The following is an 18,458-nucleotide window of genomic DNA, read 5'->3' as shown; positions in this document are numbered from 1 at the left end:
TCATTAAAAAGTTAGCATAAACATTTTATTCATATATAATATTTTTATCTACTTTTTTTCTTTAGAGCTCTATTTCTGGAAGAATCTACTTTTTGATTTGTGGTTCTGAAATTATAGCAAATTGTGTAATTTATCAGATTTTGTCACAGGCTATAATACATAACTGAGTCATACCCTATTTGCAGCTTTTCTTACTCTAATGCTTGTGTTGATTGTTTTTTCCAGCAGTGCAGGGTAGATTATCAACTGGCTTATAATCAGAAGAGCTTGCTTGTATCACAGTGAGTTATACTTCACTGATTTCACTGGGAAATCTTACTTCCTGAGCTTCCATGGTTAAAGATTTGTAATGCTCAAATCTTCTTTTGATGTTTATTCCATCAGAGAAAAAGCAGCAACTACTTTGTCTTAGTGTTGCCAAATTGAAAAGAGCCTTTGGTTTGGCCAGGGTCTTTGTGATGGTGCCACCTGGCAGTGTCTTCCCTCCTGAGGAGCATCCCTGCTCACTTGAGCCTCTCTGATCCTAATACTGCCTGTCAGATGCAGCTGGTCCACCCGAGTGCCAAGCTTGCGCTCCTTTGGAGTTTCAGCTGTACTAACTTTTGCTTAGCTGTGAGGAATCAAGGATTTTGCTTTTGCTGGGGGAGGAGTTTTTATCCTGTAAACTGAACTTGCTTCCTTTGAAGGGTTTACTGGATTGGCAGATTGTTAGTCCAGTCATATCTATCCTTCAACATAGTTTGGCCATGTCTTTTTTTTTTTTTTTTTTTTTTTTTGAGATGGAGTTTCGCTCTTGTCACCCAAGCTGGAGATCAATGGTGTGATCTCGCCTCACTGCAACCTCCGCCTCCTGGGTTCAAGCAATTCTCCTGCCTCAGCCTCCCAGGTAGCTGGGATTACAGGCATGCACCACCACACCTAGCTAATTTTTGTATTTTTAGTAGAGACGGGGTTTTGCCATATTGGCCAGGTTTGTCTTGAACTCTTGACCTCAATTGATTTACCCACCTTGGTCTCCCAAAGTGCGGGGATTACAGGCGTGAGCCACCATTCCTGGCCAGTCATGTCTTTTTCTTTTTTCCTTTTGTTTTCTGACAGAGTTTGGCTCTTGTTGCCCAGGCTGCAGTGCAGTGGTGTCATCGCAGCTCATTGCAACCTCCGCCTAGCAGGTTCAAGCGATTCTCCTGCCTCAGCCCCCCGAGTAGCTGGGATTACAGGCACCTGCCACCACGCCCGGCTAATTTTTTGTATTTTTAGTAGAGATGGGGTTTCACCATGTTGGCCAGGCTGGTCTTGAACTCCTGACCTCAGGTGATCTGCCTGCCTTGGCCTCCCAAAATGCTGGGATTACAGGCATGAGCCACCGTGCCCCACCAACATGTACTGTTATTTACGTTTTAAAAAGATAAAACAATGTTCAGTATTTTGGTGGAACAAGCTTGGTACTATCCTGCATTATATAAAGTGAGTATTAAAAATGAAAATCTTTAGGTGTCATAGTAAAAGATGTCCCAAAAGGTGGAGATAATAATCCCACTGATATGTGAATAGTCATACTAGGAACCTTATAGTTGGTTTTGAATTTCACACTTTTCAGGAGGACGTAGACAAAATGAAATTCTTACAGGGTGATATGTGTTCCAGCCAGGGCATATGAAGACTGGTTGAAGAAATGTTTCACACTTGGTTGATAATTATAATAGCTGTCTCCAGCCATGTTCCAGAAATAACATAAGCCTGCTTATGATATATTTTATATTTGAAATGATAATGGCTTCCATGTGTTGATCACCTACTTTGTGCCAAGTACATACATTATCCATAACCTTTTCTCCAACTCTTTGAAATAGGTTGTATTCTTCCCTGAAGAATCTGGATAATTAGACTAGCTTGCACAGCTAATTTATGCTGCTAATGAAAGGTAGACCTGGGATTTAACGTTGTGCTTTTTGTATTATACCATACTGACTCTGGCAGGAGCATGCAGTGAGGTTGTGGGTGGTGGGCACTTCCCCTCTTCTGCTTATGATTAGGTTAATTCCTGAAATTTAAAATGACATTGAATAGTCGTAGTAGACAGTATTAATTGAACACTTATTATGTGCCGTACACCTTTCTAGGCTCTTTGCATGTATTATTTAATTCTCACAACTCAGCGAAGTTGTTACCATTATCGTCTCCATCCTGCACATGAGGAAATTGAGTCTAGGGGTGTAGGTGGAAGAACTTGGGTTTGAAATAGGCTGTCCAGCTGCAGAACCCACACTTAGCCCCTGTGCTGTTTGCTTTATGTAGATGACCATTGTGTGTACACACGAGTGCAAAGTTTTTGTTTTTGTTTTTGAGACGGAGTCTCGCTCTTGTCACCCAGGCTGGAGTGCAATGGTACGATCTCGGCTCACTGCAGTCTCCACCTCCGGGTTCAGGTGAGTCTCCTGCCTCGATCTCCTGAGTAGCTGGGTCTACAGGGGTGCACCACCATGCCCAGCTAATTTTTCTTTTCTTTTTTTTTTTTTTGAGACAAAGTCTCACTCTGTTGCCCAGGCTGGGGTACAGTGGCGTGATCTTGACCCACTGCAACCTCTGCCTCCTGGGTTCAAGCAATTCTTCCACCTCAGCCTCCCAAGTAGCTGGGACTACAGGCACGTGCCACCATGCCTGGCTAATTTTTATCATTTTAGTAGAGACGGGGTTTTACCATGTTGGCCAGGCTGGTCTTGAACTCCTGACCGCAAGTGATCTGCCTGCCTCAGCCTCCCAAAGTGCTGGAATTATAGTTGTGAGCTGCTGCACAGGGTTCCAGCCTTAGTCTTTTGTGACGTGCAAAATGGCAAGTTTATATGATTTAACCTAATATAGATCAAGAGAAGGATATTCCAAACAAACTATTTTTTGTTTTAGGAAAGAATTGGATGTATTAAAGGTTTGTGTTTTGAGCTTCTCCACTGACATACTTTTCCTGTCCAATTATTTGTCTGAGAAGTGTGTATTCTATTTCACATTGTGTCACTTTTGCTTCTCCTTTTTATTTTATTTTTTTGAGACAGAGTTTCGCTCTTGTTGCCCAAGCCAGAATGCAATGGCGTGATCTCAGCTACTGCAACCTTTGCCTCCGGGTTCAAGCGATTCTCCTGCCTCAGCCTCCCGAGTTGCTGGGATTATAGACACACACCACCACGCCCAGCTAATTTTTTATATTTTTAGTAGAAATGGGGTTTCACCATGTTAGCCAGGCTGGTCTGGAACTCCTGACCTCATATGATCCGCCTGCCTTGGTCTCCCAACGTTCTAGGATTATAGGTGTGAGCCACTGTGCCTGGCCAACTTTTTCTTCTCTTATCTGCAACTAACTGATCTGGCATCTTTTATATCTCTTGTTATAGGTACAAAGTGATTTTAAGGTATTCTGCTTTGGGATGTATGTGTATAGGTTTTTGTTGGTTTAAATTGGCTCTATAATAGCATCCTTCAGACCACCAAACCTAATTTTGAAATGTAGAGTATAATTTAGATCAAATTTAAGAATTTTAAAATTACTTCTGATTATGGGATGACACTTGAAAAAATAATCATAATACTTACCAAAGGTTTAACAGGCTACCTGCTTCCAGTGGAAATTGTGTGACTTTGTTTAAGAAAAATTTGATTAACTCGAGAAAGGTCCATTCATTGCACATTGAATTCCTAATTTTTAAAAAAAAGGTCCACTTGATATATTCTTGGGTGACCAAATCTGTAGCATAGGAGTGACTTAAGGTGACTGTTTTCGTTGGTGGGAAGACATTCTAAAGGGAGTCCTCAAGAAACTGCATTTCTAACACACAAGAGGTTCTTGTGGCCCGTGGGTGGTGACTCACACCTGTAATTCCAGCACTCTGGGAGGCCAAGGCGGGTGGATCACTTGAAGTCAGGCGTTCAAGACCAGCCTGGACCAGTCTCTACTAAAGCAACGAACAAAACAAAACAAAAAAAGATGGACATGGTGGTGGGCGACTGTAATCCCAGCTACTTGGGAGGCTGAGGCTGGAGAATCACTTGAACTGGGGAGGTGGAGGTTGCAGTGAGCTGAGATCTCACCATTGCACTCCAGCCTGGGAGACAAGAGCAAGATTCCGTCTCAAGGAAAAAAAAAAAAAAAAGTCCTTGTGATGGGTTTAGCTTTTGTCATTGGTGCCTGACCGACTATTGCCTTCTGCTTATTTGTTTTTTAGGGTCATGCTTTTATTGTCGCTTTGAAATTGATCATTGAGTCCTATGAGTCCTCCTTATGCCTTCTACCTCCATTTAGTTAGCTGGTTTTTCTTGTAGTCTCTGGGTCCTTTTTGTTGTTGTTTCTTTTGCATTTATTATTATTATTGTTATTTTATTTATTCATTTTTGACACAGGGTCTTGCTTTGTTGCCTAGGCTGAAGTGCAGTGGTGCAGTCATGGCTCACTGCAGCCTGAACCTGCTGGGCTCAAGGGATCCTCCCACCTGAGCCTCCTGGGTAGCTGGGACTATAGGCACATGCATCATGCCTGGCTAATAAAAAAAAATATTTTTTTTGTAGAGATGGGGTCTTGCTGAGTTGCCTACACTGATCTTGAGGATCCTGGCCTCAAGTGATCCTCTTGCCTTGGCCTCATTTATTGTTATTTTTAATTGATATGTAATAATTTTACATATTCATGTGGTACAGTGATATTTCCTTACATGTATACAATGTATAATGATTAAATCAGGATAATTAGCAAATCCATTACCTTGAACATTTATTTCTTTGTGTTCAGAACATTCAAAATCTGCTTTTCTAGCTATTTGAAGATATATAATAAATTATTATTAACTATAGTCACCCTATAGTGCTGTAGAATACTAGAACTTATTTGTCCTATTCTGGATCCTTTTTTTTTTTTTTTTTTTGAGGCAGAGTCTTGCTCTGTCGCCCAGACTCGAGTGCAGTGGTATGATTTCGGCTCACTGCAAACTCTGCCTCCCGGGTTCACGCCATTCTCCTGCCTCAGCCTCCCGGGTAGCTGGGACTACAGGCGCCTACCACCATGCCCAGCTAATTTTTTTTGTATTTTTAGTAGAGACGGTGTTTCACCATGTTAGCCAGGATGGTCTTGATCTCCTGACTTTGTGATCCACCCGCCTTGGCCTCCCAAAGTGCTGGGATTACAGGCATGAGCCACCACGCCCGGCCTTTCTTTTTTTTTTTTTTTTTTTGAAACAGAGTCTTGCTCTGTCACCCAAGCTGTAGTGCGGTGGTGTGATCTTGGCTCACTGCAACCTCCGCCTCCCAGATTCAAGCAATTCTTCTGCCTCAGCCTCCCGAGTAGCTGGGATTACAGGCATGTGCCACCATGCCTAGCTAATTTTTGTATTTTTAGTAGAGATGGGGTTTCACCATGTTGTCCAGGCTGGTCTCGAACTCGTGACCTCAGGTGATCCACCCACCTCGGCCTCCCAAAGTGCTGGGATTACAGGTGTGAACCACTGCACCTGGCCAATTCTGGATCCTTTTGATCAAAGTATGTCATAAAACAAAGTACGTGTTGAAATCTCAAAGACTCAGTACTAAAACCTTTGTAACTGTTACATTTCCCTTGCACAAAAACTGGCGTAAAATCTCTTAGGTTTCACAGAGAGATACTGAGGAATATTCCCTATTTCCGCCCACAAGGATGGGTACCAGGATGGTAGTGAATGTAAGTCTGGTCCAACTCGTAAGTACCAGCTTGAGATCCTTGATTTTTAAAATTTTTATTTTATTTTATTATTATTATTATTATTATTATTATTAGAGACAGAGTCTGGCTCTGTTGCCCAGGGTGGCATGATCTCAGCTCACTGCAACTTCTGCCTTTGGGTTCAAGTGATTATCATGCCTCAGCCTCCCGAATAGCTGGAATTACAGGTGTGCTCCACGATGCCTGGCTAATTTTTTCGTTCGTTTGTTTTTTGTATGAGTCAAAGTCTTGCTCTTGTCTCCCAGGCTGGAGTGCAATGGCATGATCTTGACTCAATGCAGCCTCCGCCTCCCAGATTCAAACAATTCTCCTGCCTCAGCCTCCCAAGTGGCTGGGATTACAGGCACCTGCCACCATGCCTGGCTAATTTTTGTATTTTTAGTAGAGACGAGGTTTCACCATATTGGCCAGGCTGGTCTTGAACTCCTGACCTCAGGTGATCCACCTCCCTTGGCCTCCCAAAGTGCTGGGATTACAGGTGTGAGCCACCATGCCCAGCCCATTTTTTTGTATTTTTAATAAAGATGGGGTTTCACCATGTTGGTCAGGCTGGTCATGAACTCCTGATCTCGAGTGATCCACCTGCCTTGGCCTCTCAAAGTACTAGGATTACAAGTGTGAGCCACTCTGCCTGGCCTGAGATCCTTGATATTTTGTTTTGTTTTGTTTTATTTTGTTTTTTAAGGATTTTTCCTTGAAGTATGTGAAACCCTGAAAACTTGTATGACTGTTGAAAATAAACATGTTGATTTCTTCTTCCTAAAGATGAATCACAGTTGAGTCTTATTTGACCTGAAGTTGTTTTCATTCTCTCTAAACAGTAATTTGAGGAGGTAATGGCAGTCTGATGTCTCAGGCTACATATGCACGCTAGTCTTTCACCTTCAGTTGTCATGTGTTAGTGCATGTTTTGTAATAACTGGGATAAATACAAGGAACCTTTGCTTTTGTTTTTATTTTTTTCAGTAACAAATACTTTTAAGAAAACAGATGATTTTGTGTCATCTAATGCACCAGCTGTCGACCTAGACCATAAGTTTAGATGCAAGGTTGTGGACTGTTTAAAATTTTTCCGCAAAGCGAAACTGTTGCACTATCACATGAAGTATTTCCATGGAATGGAGAAGTCACTGGAGCCAGAGGAGAGCCCGGGAAAGAGGCATGTCCAAACCAGGGGCCCTTCAGCTTCAGACAAGCCCAGCCAGGAGACCCTGACCAGGAAGCGGGTCTCTGCCAGTTCCCCAAGTAAGTATCTTCATTCTTCATTGTGTCATGGATGGCTCGGTTGCTTGGCCACAGTGCTTGTGTTTTCTGACACACAATGCAGGCATTAGGTTTGTCTGTTCCAGTTGAATCCCACAGGATTGAACATACTAAGTGATCCTCCGGGCTGCACCATGGAGCTGTGGCCTTCCTGCAGGCCACAGTTGCTTAGCCTCTGAAGGCCTTGCTGCTTCCAGTATAAGTGGGGACAGTCAAGCAAAGGGACCTCATTCAGAAGCCAGCAGGAGAACTCGTGCTCAGAGCAGCATGGGTGCCATCGTGCCACTCTCCCAAACCTGTGTGTTTGCCTTGCCAGCAGTACAAAAGAGCACGATAACCAAAAGGTGATATGTGATTCTACTGCCGGGTCCAAATGTGAATCCTGTTTCATCTTAAGTGCAACTGAAGATATTTATAATAGCACTGTTTATTTTGCATAGAAACCATAATAGTAGTAGTAGAGGTTACCATAAAATCTCATTTTATAACTTATTGCAGAGAACCTTTTAGGAAATGTCTTCTAAAGCTTACAGAAATTGAAAAATTACATGTTTCCAGGGGAATTTCAGAAGAATTAATGGATTTCCAATAAATTCTATAATCTTCCCAGCTTTTTACTTGCTATTGTAATATCGCTACCTACTTCTTGGCTTAAAGGTTTTCTATTAAAACATGTAGGTATTAAATGGTGTATGGAACTCCTAGGACATCTGACAGTGTTCCCAGTAGAGTATACAATCAGGTTTCAGGATGGGCAGAGCCATGCAGACTAAGGTGAACTCTGACCCTCCGAGGGGTCAGCCTTCATTTATGCTGTCAAGACTTTGAATGTGCTGTATTATCCATTAGAAATATAATGCGAGGCCAAGCACAGTGTCTCATGCCTGTAATTCCAGTACTTTGAGAGGCCAAGGCAGGGGATCACCTGAGGTCAGGAGTTCGAGACCAGCCATACTAACATGGTGAAACCCTGTCTCTACTAAAAATACAAAAAAATTAGCTGGGCTTGGTGGTGCATGCCTGTAATTCCAGCTACTCTGGAGGTTGAGGCAGCAGAATTGCTTGAAGCTGGGAGGGAAAGGTTGCAGTGAACCGACATTGTGCCACTGCACTCCAGCCTGGGCGACTGAGTGAGACTCCATCTCAAAACAACAACCAAATAAGCTAGCATAAACTGATACAGATTATATGGTTTTGCTTATATAAAGTTCAAAAATGAGTGAGAACTAATTTATGGTATTTGAGGTCAGAACAGTCGTTACCTTTGGGAGGAGGTAGATAGGACTGGAAACTGGGCAGGAGGGAGACTTCTAGGGCTCCGGAAATGTTCTGTTTCCTGATCCGCATGGTGACTATACGGTGACTTTCATATTTCATTTATGAAAAAGTATTGATTTATATGTTTATTTGTGTGTACTTTTCTGTGTATGTTTTATGCTTCAATAAAAAGCATACTTAGGCAGGCATGGTGTTTCCTTTTATCTGTTTGTTTCCTTTTATCTGACTTACCTCCAAATTAATCTTCTTTTCAGTCCCATGGCACTAATCCAGGTTTCCCCTCTTGCCCTGGTTGTTGTGGTCATTTCTTAATCAGTTTCCCCCCATCATTCTTTATTCACTGTGGTTATCCATCATTTTGCCGTCAGATTGATCTTTGAAAGTAGAAACCTGATTATATCACTCTCTTGCTAAATAATGTGTAAGGACAGGATGATGCTTCTGAAAGCATAAGTTTTGGAGCTGGACACAAGGGTTGTGAATCCCATCTGTTCCCTCAGTCACTGTAGGACTCTCTTCAGGTCTTCAGACCTCACTCTCTCTTTCTGAGTGTAAACCTGAGTTCTTGTAATTAGTTTATAAGCTAATCTTTTTCATGAGCCTATTTCAAGGCCTGGTATGGGGAAGTGGATTTCCTTCTCCTTGCTTTCCATAATTTCATCCTTCTCATCCAGCCATATGTGGCTGAGGTGGGTGCATTTGTGTGAGCTCTCTAGCTGGATTCTGAGTGCTGTTGGGGAGGAATTATGTTGAGTCATCTTGAGTCACTGTAGTATCCCATGGGCTCTGCAGCACGTGGAAACAACCAGCACTGAAGGCTGGAGATTATGTTGAGTAAATGGAGATCATTGAGGTGTCAGGAGCCAGTAGAAATAGCAGGCACTGGATATCTTAATGGAGTGACATCTGGGCAGGATGAGGGTACAACACTGGAAGTAGGGTGCAGCCTACCCCAGACAGCACAAAGCTACCAGAGTCAGATTGTTTTAAAGACTAAGGCTTGACAGGCAAGAGGCCACTGAGGGACCCAGGGAAGTCCTGCTTGCCTGACCATCATGATGTGTGCTGTCTGTGCTAGGACATAGTACCCCTCCCTCTCCCTGTTCATGGTAATTGTCTGAGGAGGGAGTTTGCCCAGCATAATGTACCTCGGTGTGGGGCAGGTATTCCTGGCCAGATGCTGATCCACCACCTGGCTTTGGGATTCTTGGTTAACTGTACTTGCATGACTTGGTTTATGTTGAGTAATATGTGTCAGCTCACCTGAGTTTGAATACAGGCTCTACCACTTGCTTGCTCCAGGACCTTGGGCAGAGAACTTGCTAAACTTCAATTTTCCCATCTGTGAAATAGAGATAATAGTACTACCTACCTCATAACTTTGTTACAGTAAATGACCCAAGGGGAAATGCTTTGTAAAATGTCTGGCCTGTAGTAAACTCTGAATATATAGTCTTTCTTTATCTCAGTGAAAGCATTTACCCAGGTAGTGAGAGATCTGAGTTCTGAACTCAGCCAACTACTGATGAGCTACGAAACCAATAGACAAGACATTGCCATTTTTGTATAATTAAGAAGCCTGAGTGATTGATTTTCTTTTATTTTGTCTTTCTTTTCTTTTTTTTTTTTTTTTGAGTGATTGATTTTCTACTTTCATGTCTCATTCTTGGATATCATGCATTATAGTGACCTGGGATTTTAATCTCCTTAATACTGAAGGATCCTTTTCAATGAGATTTGGAAATTTCTTGGTGAACTGGAGATTTTTGTTTACCAGTTTAAAAAAATAAGGCCTGCTTGGCCGGGCGCGGTGGCTCAAGCCTATAATCCCAGCACTTTGGGAGGCCGAGACGGGCAGATCACGAGGTCAGGAGATCGAGACCATCCTGGCTAACACGGTGAAACCCCGTCTCTACTAAAAAATACAAAAAACTAGCCGGGCGAGGTGGCGGGCACCTGTAGTCCCAGCTACTCGGGAGGCTGAGGCAGGAGAATGGCGTGAACCCGGGAGGCGGAGCTTGCAGTGAGCTGAGATCCGGCCACTGCACTCCAGCCTCGGTGACAGAGTGAGACTCTGTCTCAAAAATAAATAAATAAATAAATAAAAATAAGGCCTGCTGTATACTCACTAAACTAGTAGGGGTGGACAATTATAAAATGCTTTAAGGGAAACGAGAGTCTTTTAAATCCCTATGCTTTAACTTGTTGCCAAAAGGTTTTTTAAATCTTTATGTTTTAATTTGTTTAAAGTGTTTCTTTGTAAAATTGATCAATTTGGTGGCAGAATGTGCCGCACAGACCACTCACCCACTGTCTGATCATTTCTGTACCCTCTCAGTGAGGGCACAGCCTGATCATTTTTGTACCCTCTCAGTGAGGGCAGGATTTGTGCAGCCAGGAAGGAATGTACCCCCGCCCACATGTCAGGTGGACACAGCCTCCTAGACAACATGGCGATTACCCAAATGTATCTCCCTTGCCTCATTGCTGATACGTTTAGCAGTTACCAGACCGAAGGAACTAGACCATCCATCTTGCTGTGACCTAGATGGAAAATTTAAAGCCTAGCCACCAGCCCTGACTGTGCCACTAACCAGCAAGAGCCTCGGTATTATCATATGTGGATGGGGCTCAGTAGACATGTGCAGCCTTTATCACGTAGCTGGCTATCAGTGAGAGTGAACATAGCAGTGTATGCTGAAGATTCTGTAGTGTGGCTGCCTCATTCTGCCCCAGCTCTCCAGAAGGCACCCCTCTTCCAGGCATCACCCCTTACCTTTCTCCCATCAAAGCCTTGCCCCAGTTTATCAGAGTTTTACTGGATACTTGACTAATCTGATAACCAAAAATTTGAAAGAACAGAACCAACTTAATAGTATCCTTGTTTCACCTCAGGCTTCTGAGAAAGCCCTTATCTCTAGGGTGGAATTTCAGACAGTGTGGGGAGTTTAGTTGGGGAGACGTTTCAGAGTGAGACTCTGATACCAAGCAACCTATGTTTTAGTTTATAGGCAGTGTGAACTTGACATTCTGCCTAAGTGAAAAACAGAATATTATAGGATTTGTGCTGCGTGTTGATAGTAACTGTAAAAAAGTACCCCCTTTATGCTGAAGGCTCTGATTTTTTTTTTTTTTTTTTTTTTTTTTTTGAGACAGAATCTCACTGTGTTGCCCAACCTGGAGTGCAGTGGCGTGATCCTGGCTCACTGCAACCTCCGCCTTCGGGGTTCATGCAATTCTCCTGCCTCAGCCTCCCAAGTAGCTGGGATTACAGGCATGCACCACCACACCCAGCTAATTTTTGTATTTTTAGTACAGATGGGGTTTTGCCATATTATACAGTCTGGTCTTGAACTCTGGGCCTCAAGTGGTCCCAAACTTGGGTTCTAATGGATTTCTCTGATGGAGATTCCTGGGGTTTCTAGCAGAACCATTGGGACTCCAAAGTACCCTGCAGAAATTTCTTGGTTTTGGACTCCTCAATTTCTGGGCCAGTAAGTTTGAGCAGAAGTAGTAGTTTTGGTCTGAGAGCCCGTAGACTGATCTTAGTAGCAACCTGCCACTGTTCCCTTTGTGATCTCAGGCAGGTCTCTTCACAGATCTGATCTCCTCATTTCTTTTCTTTCTTTCTTTCTTTTTTTTTTTTTGCTCTTGTTGCCCAGGCTGGAGTGCAATAGTGCGATCTTGGCTCACTGCAACCTCCGCCTCCCGGGTTCAAGTGATTCTCCTGCCTCAGCCTCCCGAGTAGCCAGGATTACAGGCATGCACCACCATGCCTGGCTAATTTTGTGTTTTTAGTAGAGACGGGGTTTCTCCATGTTGGTCAGGCTGGTCTCGAACCCCCGACCTCAGGTAATCTGCCCGCCTTGGCCTCCCCAAGTACTGGGATTGCAGGCGTGAGCCACTGTGCCTGGCTGATCTCCTCATTTCCAAAGTGATGATGTAGAATTAGGTGTGCATGAGACCAGGCCCTTTCATGTGGGGAGAAAAGCTCATAAACAACGTGAGAAGGCTAAGTTCTGTGTTAGGAACATGTAAAGTGCTGTGGGAACACAGATTCAGATTTTGCCTGTAGGGTAGGAGCTGGACTGTTGAGAGGAGAAAGACATTTGAGTTAGGCCTTGCTGTGAATTGAATTGTGTCCTGCCTTCCTCCCTAAAATTCATCTGTTGAAGTCCTGACCCTCAGTGTGATGGTATTTGGCAATAATTAAGTTTAAATGATGTCACGAGCGTGGAGCCTTCATGATGGGATTAAGGGAATAGAAAGCTCCCCCTAGCCCCCCATATGAAGATGCAGCAAGAAGACAGCTCTCTGCAAGCTGGGAAGAGGGGCCTCACTGGGAACCAAATAGGCTGGGACCTTGATCTTGTACTTTCCAGCCTCCAGAACTGTGAGAAAGAAATATCTGTTGTTTAAGCCACCCAGTCTATAATGTTTTGTTATGACAGCTTGAGCAGACTAACCCATGCCTTGAGGAGTGAGGCTAGATAGGAGTTGGACTAGAAGCCGGGGAAGAGGAAAAGCATCCCTGTGCCAGGAATAGGCATAGCAAGAATTCAGAGGCATCAAGGGGAATAAACCAATCATCTGTCCCTAAGGTGTCCCTTCTGACGCCAGCCTTCTGTAATCCTGTTACTCTTATGGTTCTTCTGCTCTCAGCCAAGCCTTTAGTTGCAAAGTGAATTTAGAAGGTCAGTTTAGATTTGCTTTTCCAAATGAGGTTTCTTAGTATACCAGCATCACTTAATAAATTCTCTTCCAGGAGCCAGCTTAGGCTCCCTTGGGTTTCTTTCTGTGTAGGTGAGTTCAGTCCTGAATACAGGTTAGACTCAGAAAGAATTTTCTAGTGTCAAAGAGGGCCTCTCCTGTGCTTATTATTACTTATTGCTACATCTGTTTGGGTCATGTTCTCACCCTGGGTAAATCTCAGTTTTAGGCCAAAGTGAACCTTGGGGCACTGGAGTGGGTACCTCTTTGTTGCCATCCACAGCTTTTCTCATGGGACTACACTGGCCTTATCGCAGGAACATGTCCTCCTCCCCTTAAACAAAGAGAGCAGTGTGAGCTTAATTAGAATATGGATTATGGTGCCATAACAGAGATAACAACATAGCTGGCTAAAACCAGAGAAATTTATTTTCCTCTCAGGATGAACTGCAAGTTACCTGTGGTGGCTCTGCTCAGGTTCTGAAGGTTCCTGGGCCTTGCTTTCTCCCCATTGTTCTACCAGGCCCCAGGTGCTGCTCTTCTTTGGGGTCTAAAATGGCTCCCCCTGCTTGCTTATCTTTCAGCTGCTGGGAAGGGAAAGTATGCTCCTTTCTTTTAAGGGCACAGCCCAGAAGTGCCACACATCACTTCTTATATCCCATAGGCAGAACATCTGCCAGCCCTCTCTCAAGGGAACCTGGAACATGAACTCTTCCTATGGAAGAAGTGGAGAAATGGTGTTGGGGAGGGCGTTGCAACGTCTACCACATGAGCTAAGAAAAATGCAGGGCTTGAGGAGGGAGGGGTTATTGGAGGGCCGTCCTGGGTTGGTGTCTGGGTGGCACCCATGGTAAGGGACTAATAGGAGATGAGGTTGGGAAGGTAGACATGGTGAAATGACACTGGCAGGCCCTGAGTACCGCTTCTCTGACAGGCAGAGAGAACCCCTCTAAGCCCATATCTGCTTCTGTTCTGCCCTTGAGCTGCCACCCCCTTATGCAGATCAGAACATGCTCTGGTCATTGCTTGTCCCAGCCTCGTGGCTGAGCTCTGCTCTGTGGTGTACAAGCAGTTACCCCATAGGTGGTGGTGATGTTATTCTTTTCCCTCCTGGAAGCAGCGGTCTGATGACCGTTGTCCATCTGCTCTCATAAGTCAGTGATTGGATGGAATACTCAAGAGTCAGCTGTATGGAGGAGCAAGAAGGCCTCTGGTATTTCTCCTGATGGACACCTGCAGCTTGGGGAGAGGACAAGTGGCCATCCTGGAGGAAAGCCTCGCCCTGCTTAGGCGACAAGCTGCTCTCCGATCCAGAGCCCTGGCAGGAAGTCACTCTTTGTCCAACCCAGTCAGGGCAGCCGGGAGGAAGCTGTACAGCCAGTACATGCTCTGTGGGTCATGGAACAATTGGTAAAGCTGTCCAGAGAGAGAGCTGACAGCAGACCAGTGACCAGCACTGCTTTCCAGGGAAAGAGTATTGCAAGCAAGATAGTAACAACTGACATTTGAGTACCTCGTGCTGGGCGCTGTTCCAAGTTCGTTACTTGTATTGTCTTATTTAGTCATCAGCACTAACCCCTGTGAGGTGGGTGCTGTTATGCCTAATTTATGCTGTTATTCCACTGTGGTCTGAGAGTATGGTTGATATGATTTCAATGACTTGAATTCATTGATACTTGGTTTATGGCCAAGCACGTGGTCAATTTTAGGTTATTTGCCATTTGCAGATGGGTGGAATGTATAGTTTGTCATTGCTGCATGGAGTACTCTGTAGATGTCTATTAGATTCAGTTGGTCATGTGTAAAATTTAAGTCCAGTATTTCTTAGTTTTTTGCCTCGATGATCTTTCTAATGCTGTGTCAGTGGGGTGTTGAAGTCCCCCACTAAAATTAGGTGGCTAAGTCTTTCTTTAGGTCTAGAAGTACTTGTTTTAAGAATTTGGATGCTCTAATGTTGGCATATTAGGCATCTATAATGCCTAATTTATAGATCAGAAACTAAAGTACAGATGAGATGGATTAATTTGAACCAGTATTTACAGCTCTAACAGGTGGTGGAGCTATGATTTGGATCTGTTGTGAAGCCCATACTCTCACCTTGAGGCTCTGCTGTCTTTTATGATTCCAGGCCCTGGAGTGGGAAATAGGAGTGCCTCCCTGCAGGAGACTTCCTGTGCACATGGCCATCTAGGGATTTCTGCCCGTTGTCACCTTGTCTACCCCTGTTCCTCAGGGACTCACCTGGCTTAGCTCAGTCCTTGCTGGGCAATTCTCTGTGTCTTCTCTAGGGCCTGCAAGTTGTGCCACTGGAGTTTACAAATGACCACCATCTTTAGCCAGATAACCAGGCATGCCCTAGCATTGGGCAGTTTTCTTCTACATCTTGCCCTCTCTGTCTCAAGGATTTAGGACCTCGATTATGTTGCTGCTTCAGGCAGTTCTGCTACTGACAGGATAAATTCTGTTAGCATTTCACTAAGCTGATGGGTATAATTACTTTAGTTGGAGGTCACTAAAACCTGAATTTACAAATAAAAACTGGATCAGGGAGCAGTTTGTGTGTGTGGTGGGGGGTTGGGGGTGAAGGTACAACAGATAATATCCCTCCTTTGCTGAGATCCTCCAGTGGCTTCCTAAATCACTCATAGTAAAAGCCAACTTCCTCACAGGGCCCTTCATCATGATCTGCTTCTAGCCTCCATCTGCTTCTTTCCCTCACTCAACCTAATTCTAATTTCAGTTCCTTTGGAGCCATACAGATCTCCTTGCTATTTCTTGATTTCAAATTCCAGTTGTTCATTGCTGGCATATAGAAAAGCAATAGGTTGGCCGGGCGCGGTGGCTCAAGCCTGTAATCCCAGCACTTTGGGAGGCCGAGACGGGCGGATCACGAGGTCAGGAGATCGAGACCATCCTGGCTAATACGGTGAAACCCCGTCTCTACTAAAAATACAAAAAACTAGCCGGGCGAGGTGGCGGGCGCCTGTGGTCCCAGCTACTCGGGAGGCTGAGGCAGGAGAATGGCGGGAACCCGGGAGGCGGAGCTTGCAGTGAGCTGAGGTCCAGCCACTGCACTCCAGCCTGGCGACAGAGCGAGACTCCGTCTCAAAAAAAAAAAAAAAAAAAAAAAAAAAAGAAAAGCAATAGGTTGTTGTATATTAACCTTGTATCTTGTAACCTTGCTATAAGTGCTGTTTTGGCAATTTTTGTTTTGATCAATTCTTTGGGATATTCTGCATAGACAGTCAGATCATCCTCAAACAAAGGTAGTGTTATTTCTTCCATTTCAATCTGTAGAGCTTTTATTTCCTTTTCTGGCTTACTCCACTAGCTAAGATTTCCAGTAAAATGTTGAGTAGGAGTAGTGAGAGACGCACCTTGCTTTGTTCCTGATCTTAAGGGGAAAACATCCAATTTCTTACCATTAAGTATGAAGTTGGCTGCAAAGAAGTTCTTTATCCAGTTGAGGAAATTCCCTCCTATCCATAGTTTGCTGCCCCATCAGCTTTTTAAGTTGGTGCAAAAGTAATTGTGGTTTTTGCTGTGACTTTCAGTGGCAAAAACAGCAATTACTTTTGTACCAACTGAATAGAATATAGCTCTGTGAGGGACAGGGGGTGTTATCTGTCTTTGTTCATTGCCGTATCCCTCCTCCCTAGCATGTGCCTGGAAGATAGTATATACATGGTATCTGTTGACGAAATGAATTGAAACCATGGCTAATAATACGGTGGTAGCCAAGAAATTGTAAAAATGAGTTTTGTTTTTATGTTTGGGGAAGACCCTGTTCCCAGGATCAATGAAAAGTAAAAATTATTGATAGTTTTTTTGAAATTCAGGAGGCATCTGACCATGTTTTGCCCATCTACTTTCTTTGGGCCTTGGTTTCAAAAATGAGTGCTTTTACAAATTGGTCTAAGTTCTCTCCTAGCTTTCATGTTTGTTGACTTTCTTCTCTAGTTGCAGGGTATTTTAACAGTTAAGGAGCTCAAATACCCTTAAGTCCTATGTTCTCTAGCCAGTACATCAACTCTGCCTATATCTTCCAGGCTTGCCAGTCAGTAGGCACAGCCCACTGTTCCTTTCTGATGGTTCCCGAGTGCTCATTTGGGAGAGGGGCCTGGTTGCAGTGCAGACATGGTGCTGGAGAGTCAGACCAATTTGCTTTCAAATACCTATGTGATGTCAGGTGGGTGATTTCACCTCTCTGAGCTTCAGTTTCCCTGCCTGTAAAAAGGGAATGATATACACACCAATTAAATGAGATATTTGTGATTTCCTTGCACACAAGTGCTTAGTTAAAATGGAATCTGATTGCCTACCCTGCCCCACACCTGCTTTGTGGAGATCTTGATTCCGTATCAGAATCACTTGGAAAGTGTTTTTAAAATCCTGATATCCTTGAAAAAATTATGCTAAATGAAAGAAACCAGACACAAAAGGTCATGTATTGTATGGTTCCATATTTATGAAATATCCAGAGTAGATAAACCCATGGAGTCAGATGCAGGTTGATGGGGCTGAGGGGAGGAGTTTAGGGGAGGAGAAATACTGCTTAATGGTAAAGGGTTTTACTTTGGAGTGATGGAAGTGTTCTTAGAACTGTATCAAAGTGGTTGTACAACATTGTGAATGTACTAAATGCAACTGAATTATTTTCTTTATAGCTTTATTGAGACTTAATTATACAATGAACTGCACATATTTAAATGGTATAATTGGTGAGATTTAACATATGTTTATACCCAACTATCACCACAATCAAGATAGTAAACATATTCCACTTCCTCCCAAACTTTCCTCATGCCCCTTTTTAGTTCCTCCTTCCCACCTCTCCCCTCCACCTGAGCTCCAGGCAACCACTATTCTGCTTACTGTTACTTATGGTTTGTTTTCTGTCTTTTTTTTTTTTTCCGAGACCGAGTTGCGGTGTTGCCTAGGCTGGAGTGAAGTGGCGTGATCTCAGCTCACTACAACCTCCACCTCCTGGGCTCAAGCGATTCTCCTGCCTCAGCCTCCCAAGTAACTGGGGTTACAGGCGTGAGCCACCACACCTGGCTAATTTTTGTATTTTTAGTAGGGATGGGGTTTTATCATGTTGGCCATGCTAGTCTTGAGCTCCTGACCTCAGCTGAACTGCCTACCTTGGCCTCCCAAAGTGCTGGGATTACAGGTGTGAGCCACCATGCCCAGCCGGTTTGTTTTCATTTTGTAGACTATTATAGAAATGGAATCCTGCAGTGTGCACTTGTTTTGTCTGGCTCCTTTCACTCAGCATACTTTGAGATTCACTTATGTTGCTGTTTGTACCTTTATTGCTGATAAGTTTTCCATTGTATGGATACGTCATGAATTATTTGCACATTCACTTGTTGATGGACATTTGGGCAGTTTTCAGTTTGGGGCAATTACAACTAAAACTGCTATGAGCCTTCATGTATAAGTCTCTGTGTGGACATAAGTGATGCTTTCT

The 18,458-nt window shown here is 43.7% G+C and overlaps 1 protein-coding gene across 2 annotated transcripts in view; it reads left to right on the top strand.

Moving 5' to 3' along the window:
* PHF20 (PHD finger protein 20) overlaps window positions 1-18,458 on the top strand; it is a 187,682-nt gene that overhangs the window by 124,485 nt on the left and 44,739 nt on the right. The window contains exon 10 of one of the 2 annotated variants that reach the window (XM_050807022.1): window positions 6,701-6,979. The exons of the other annotated variant lie outside the window; for it this stretch is intronic. Within the exon in view, the coding sequence (XP_050662979.1) occupies window positions 6,701-6,979 (279 nt within the window). The remainder of the gene's footprint in view (window positions 1-6,700; window positions 6,980-18,458) is intronic. 2 annotated transcript variants of the gene reach the window in all.

Source organism: Macaca thibetana, chromosome 10, assembly GCF_024542745.1.
Source record: "Macaca thibetana thibetana isolate TM-01 chromosome 10, ASM2454274v1, whole genome shotgun sequence".
NCBI classification, from domain to species: Eukaryota; Metazoa; Chordata; class Mammalia; order Primates; family Cercopithecidae; genus Macaca; species Macaca thibetana.
This window is presented reverse-complemented; position numbering and strand designations above follow the sequence as displayed.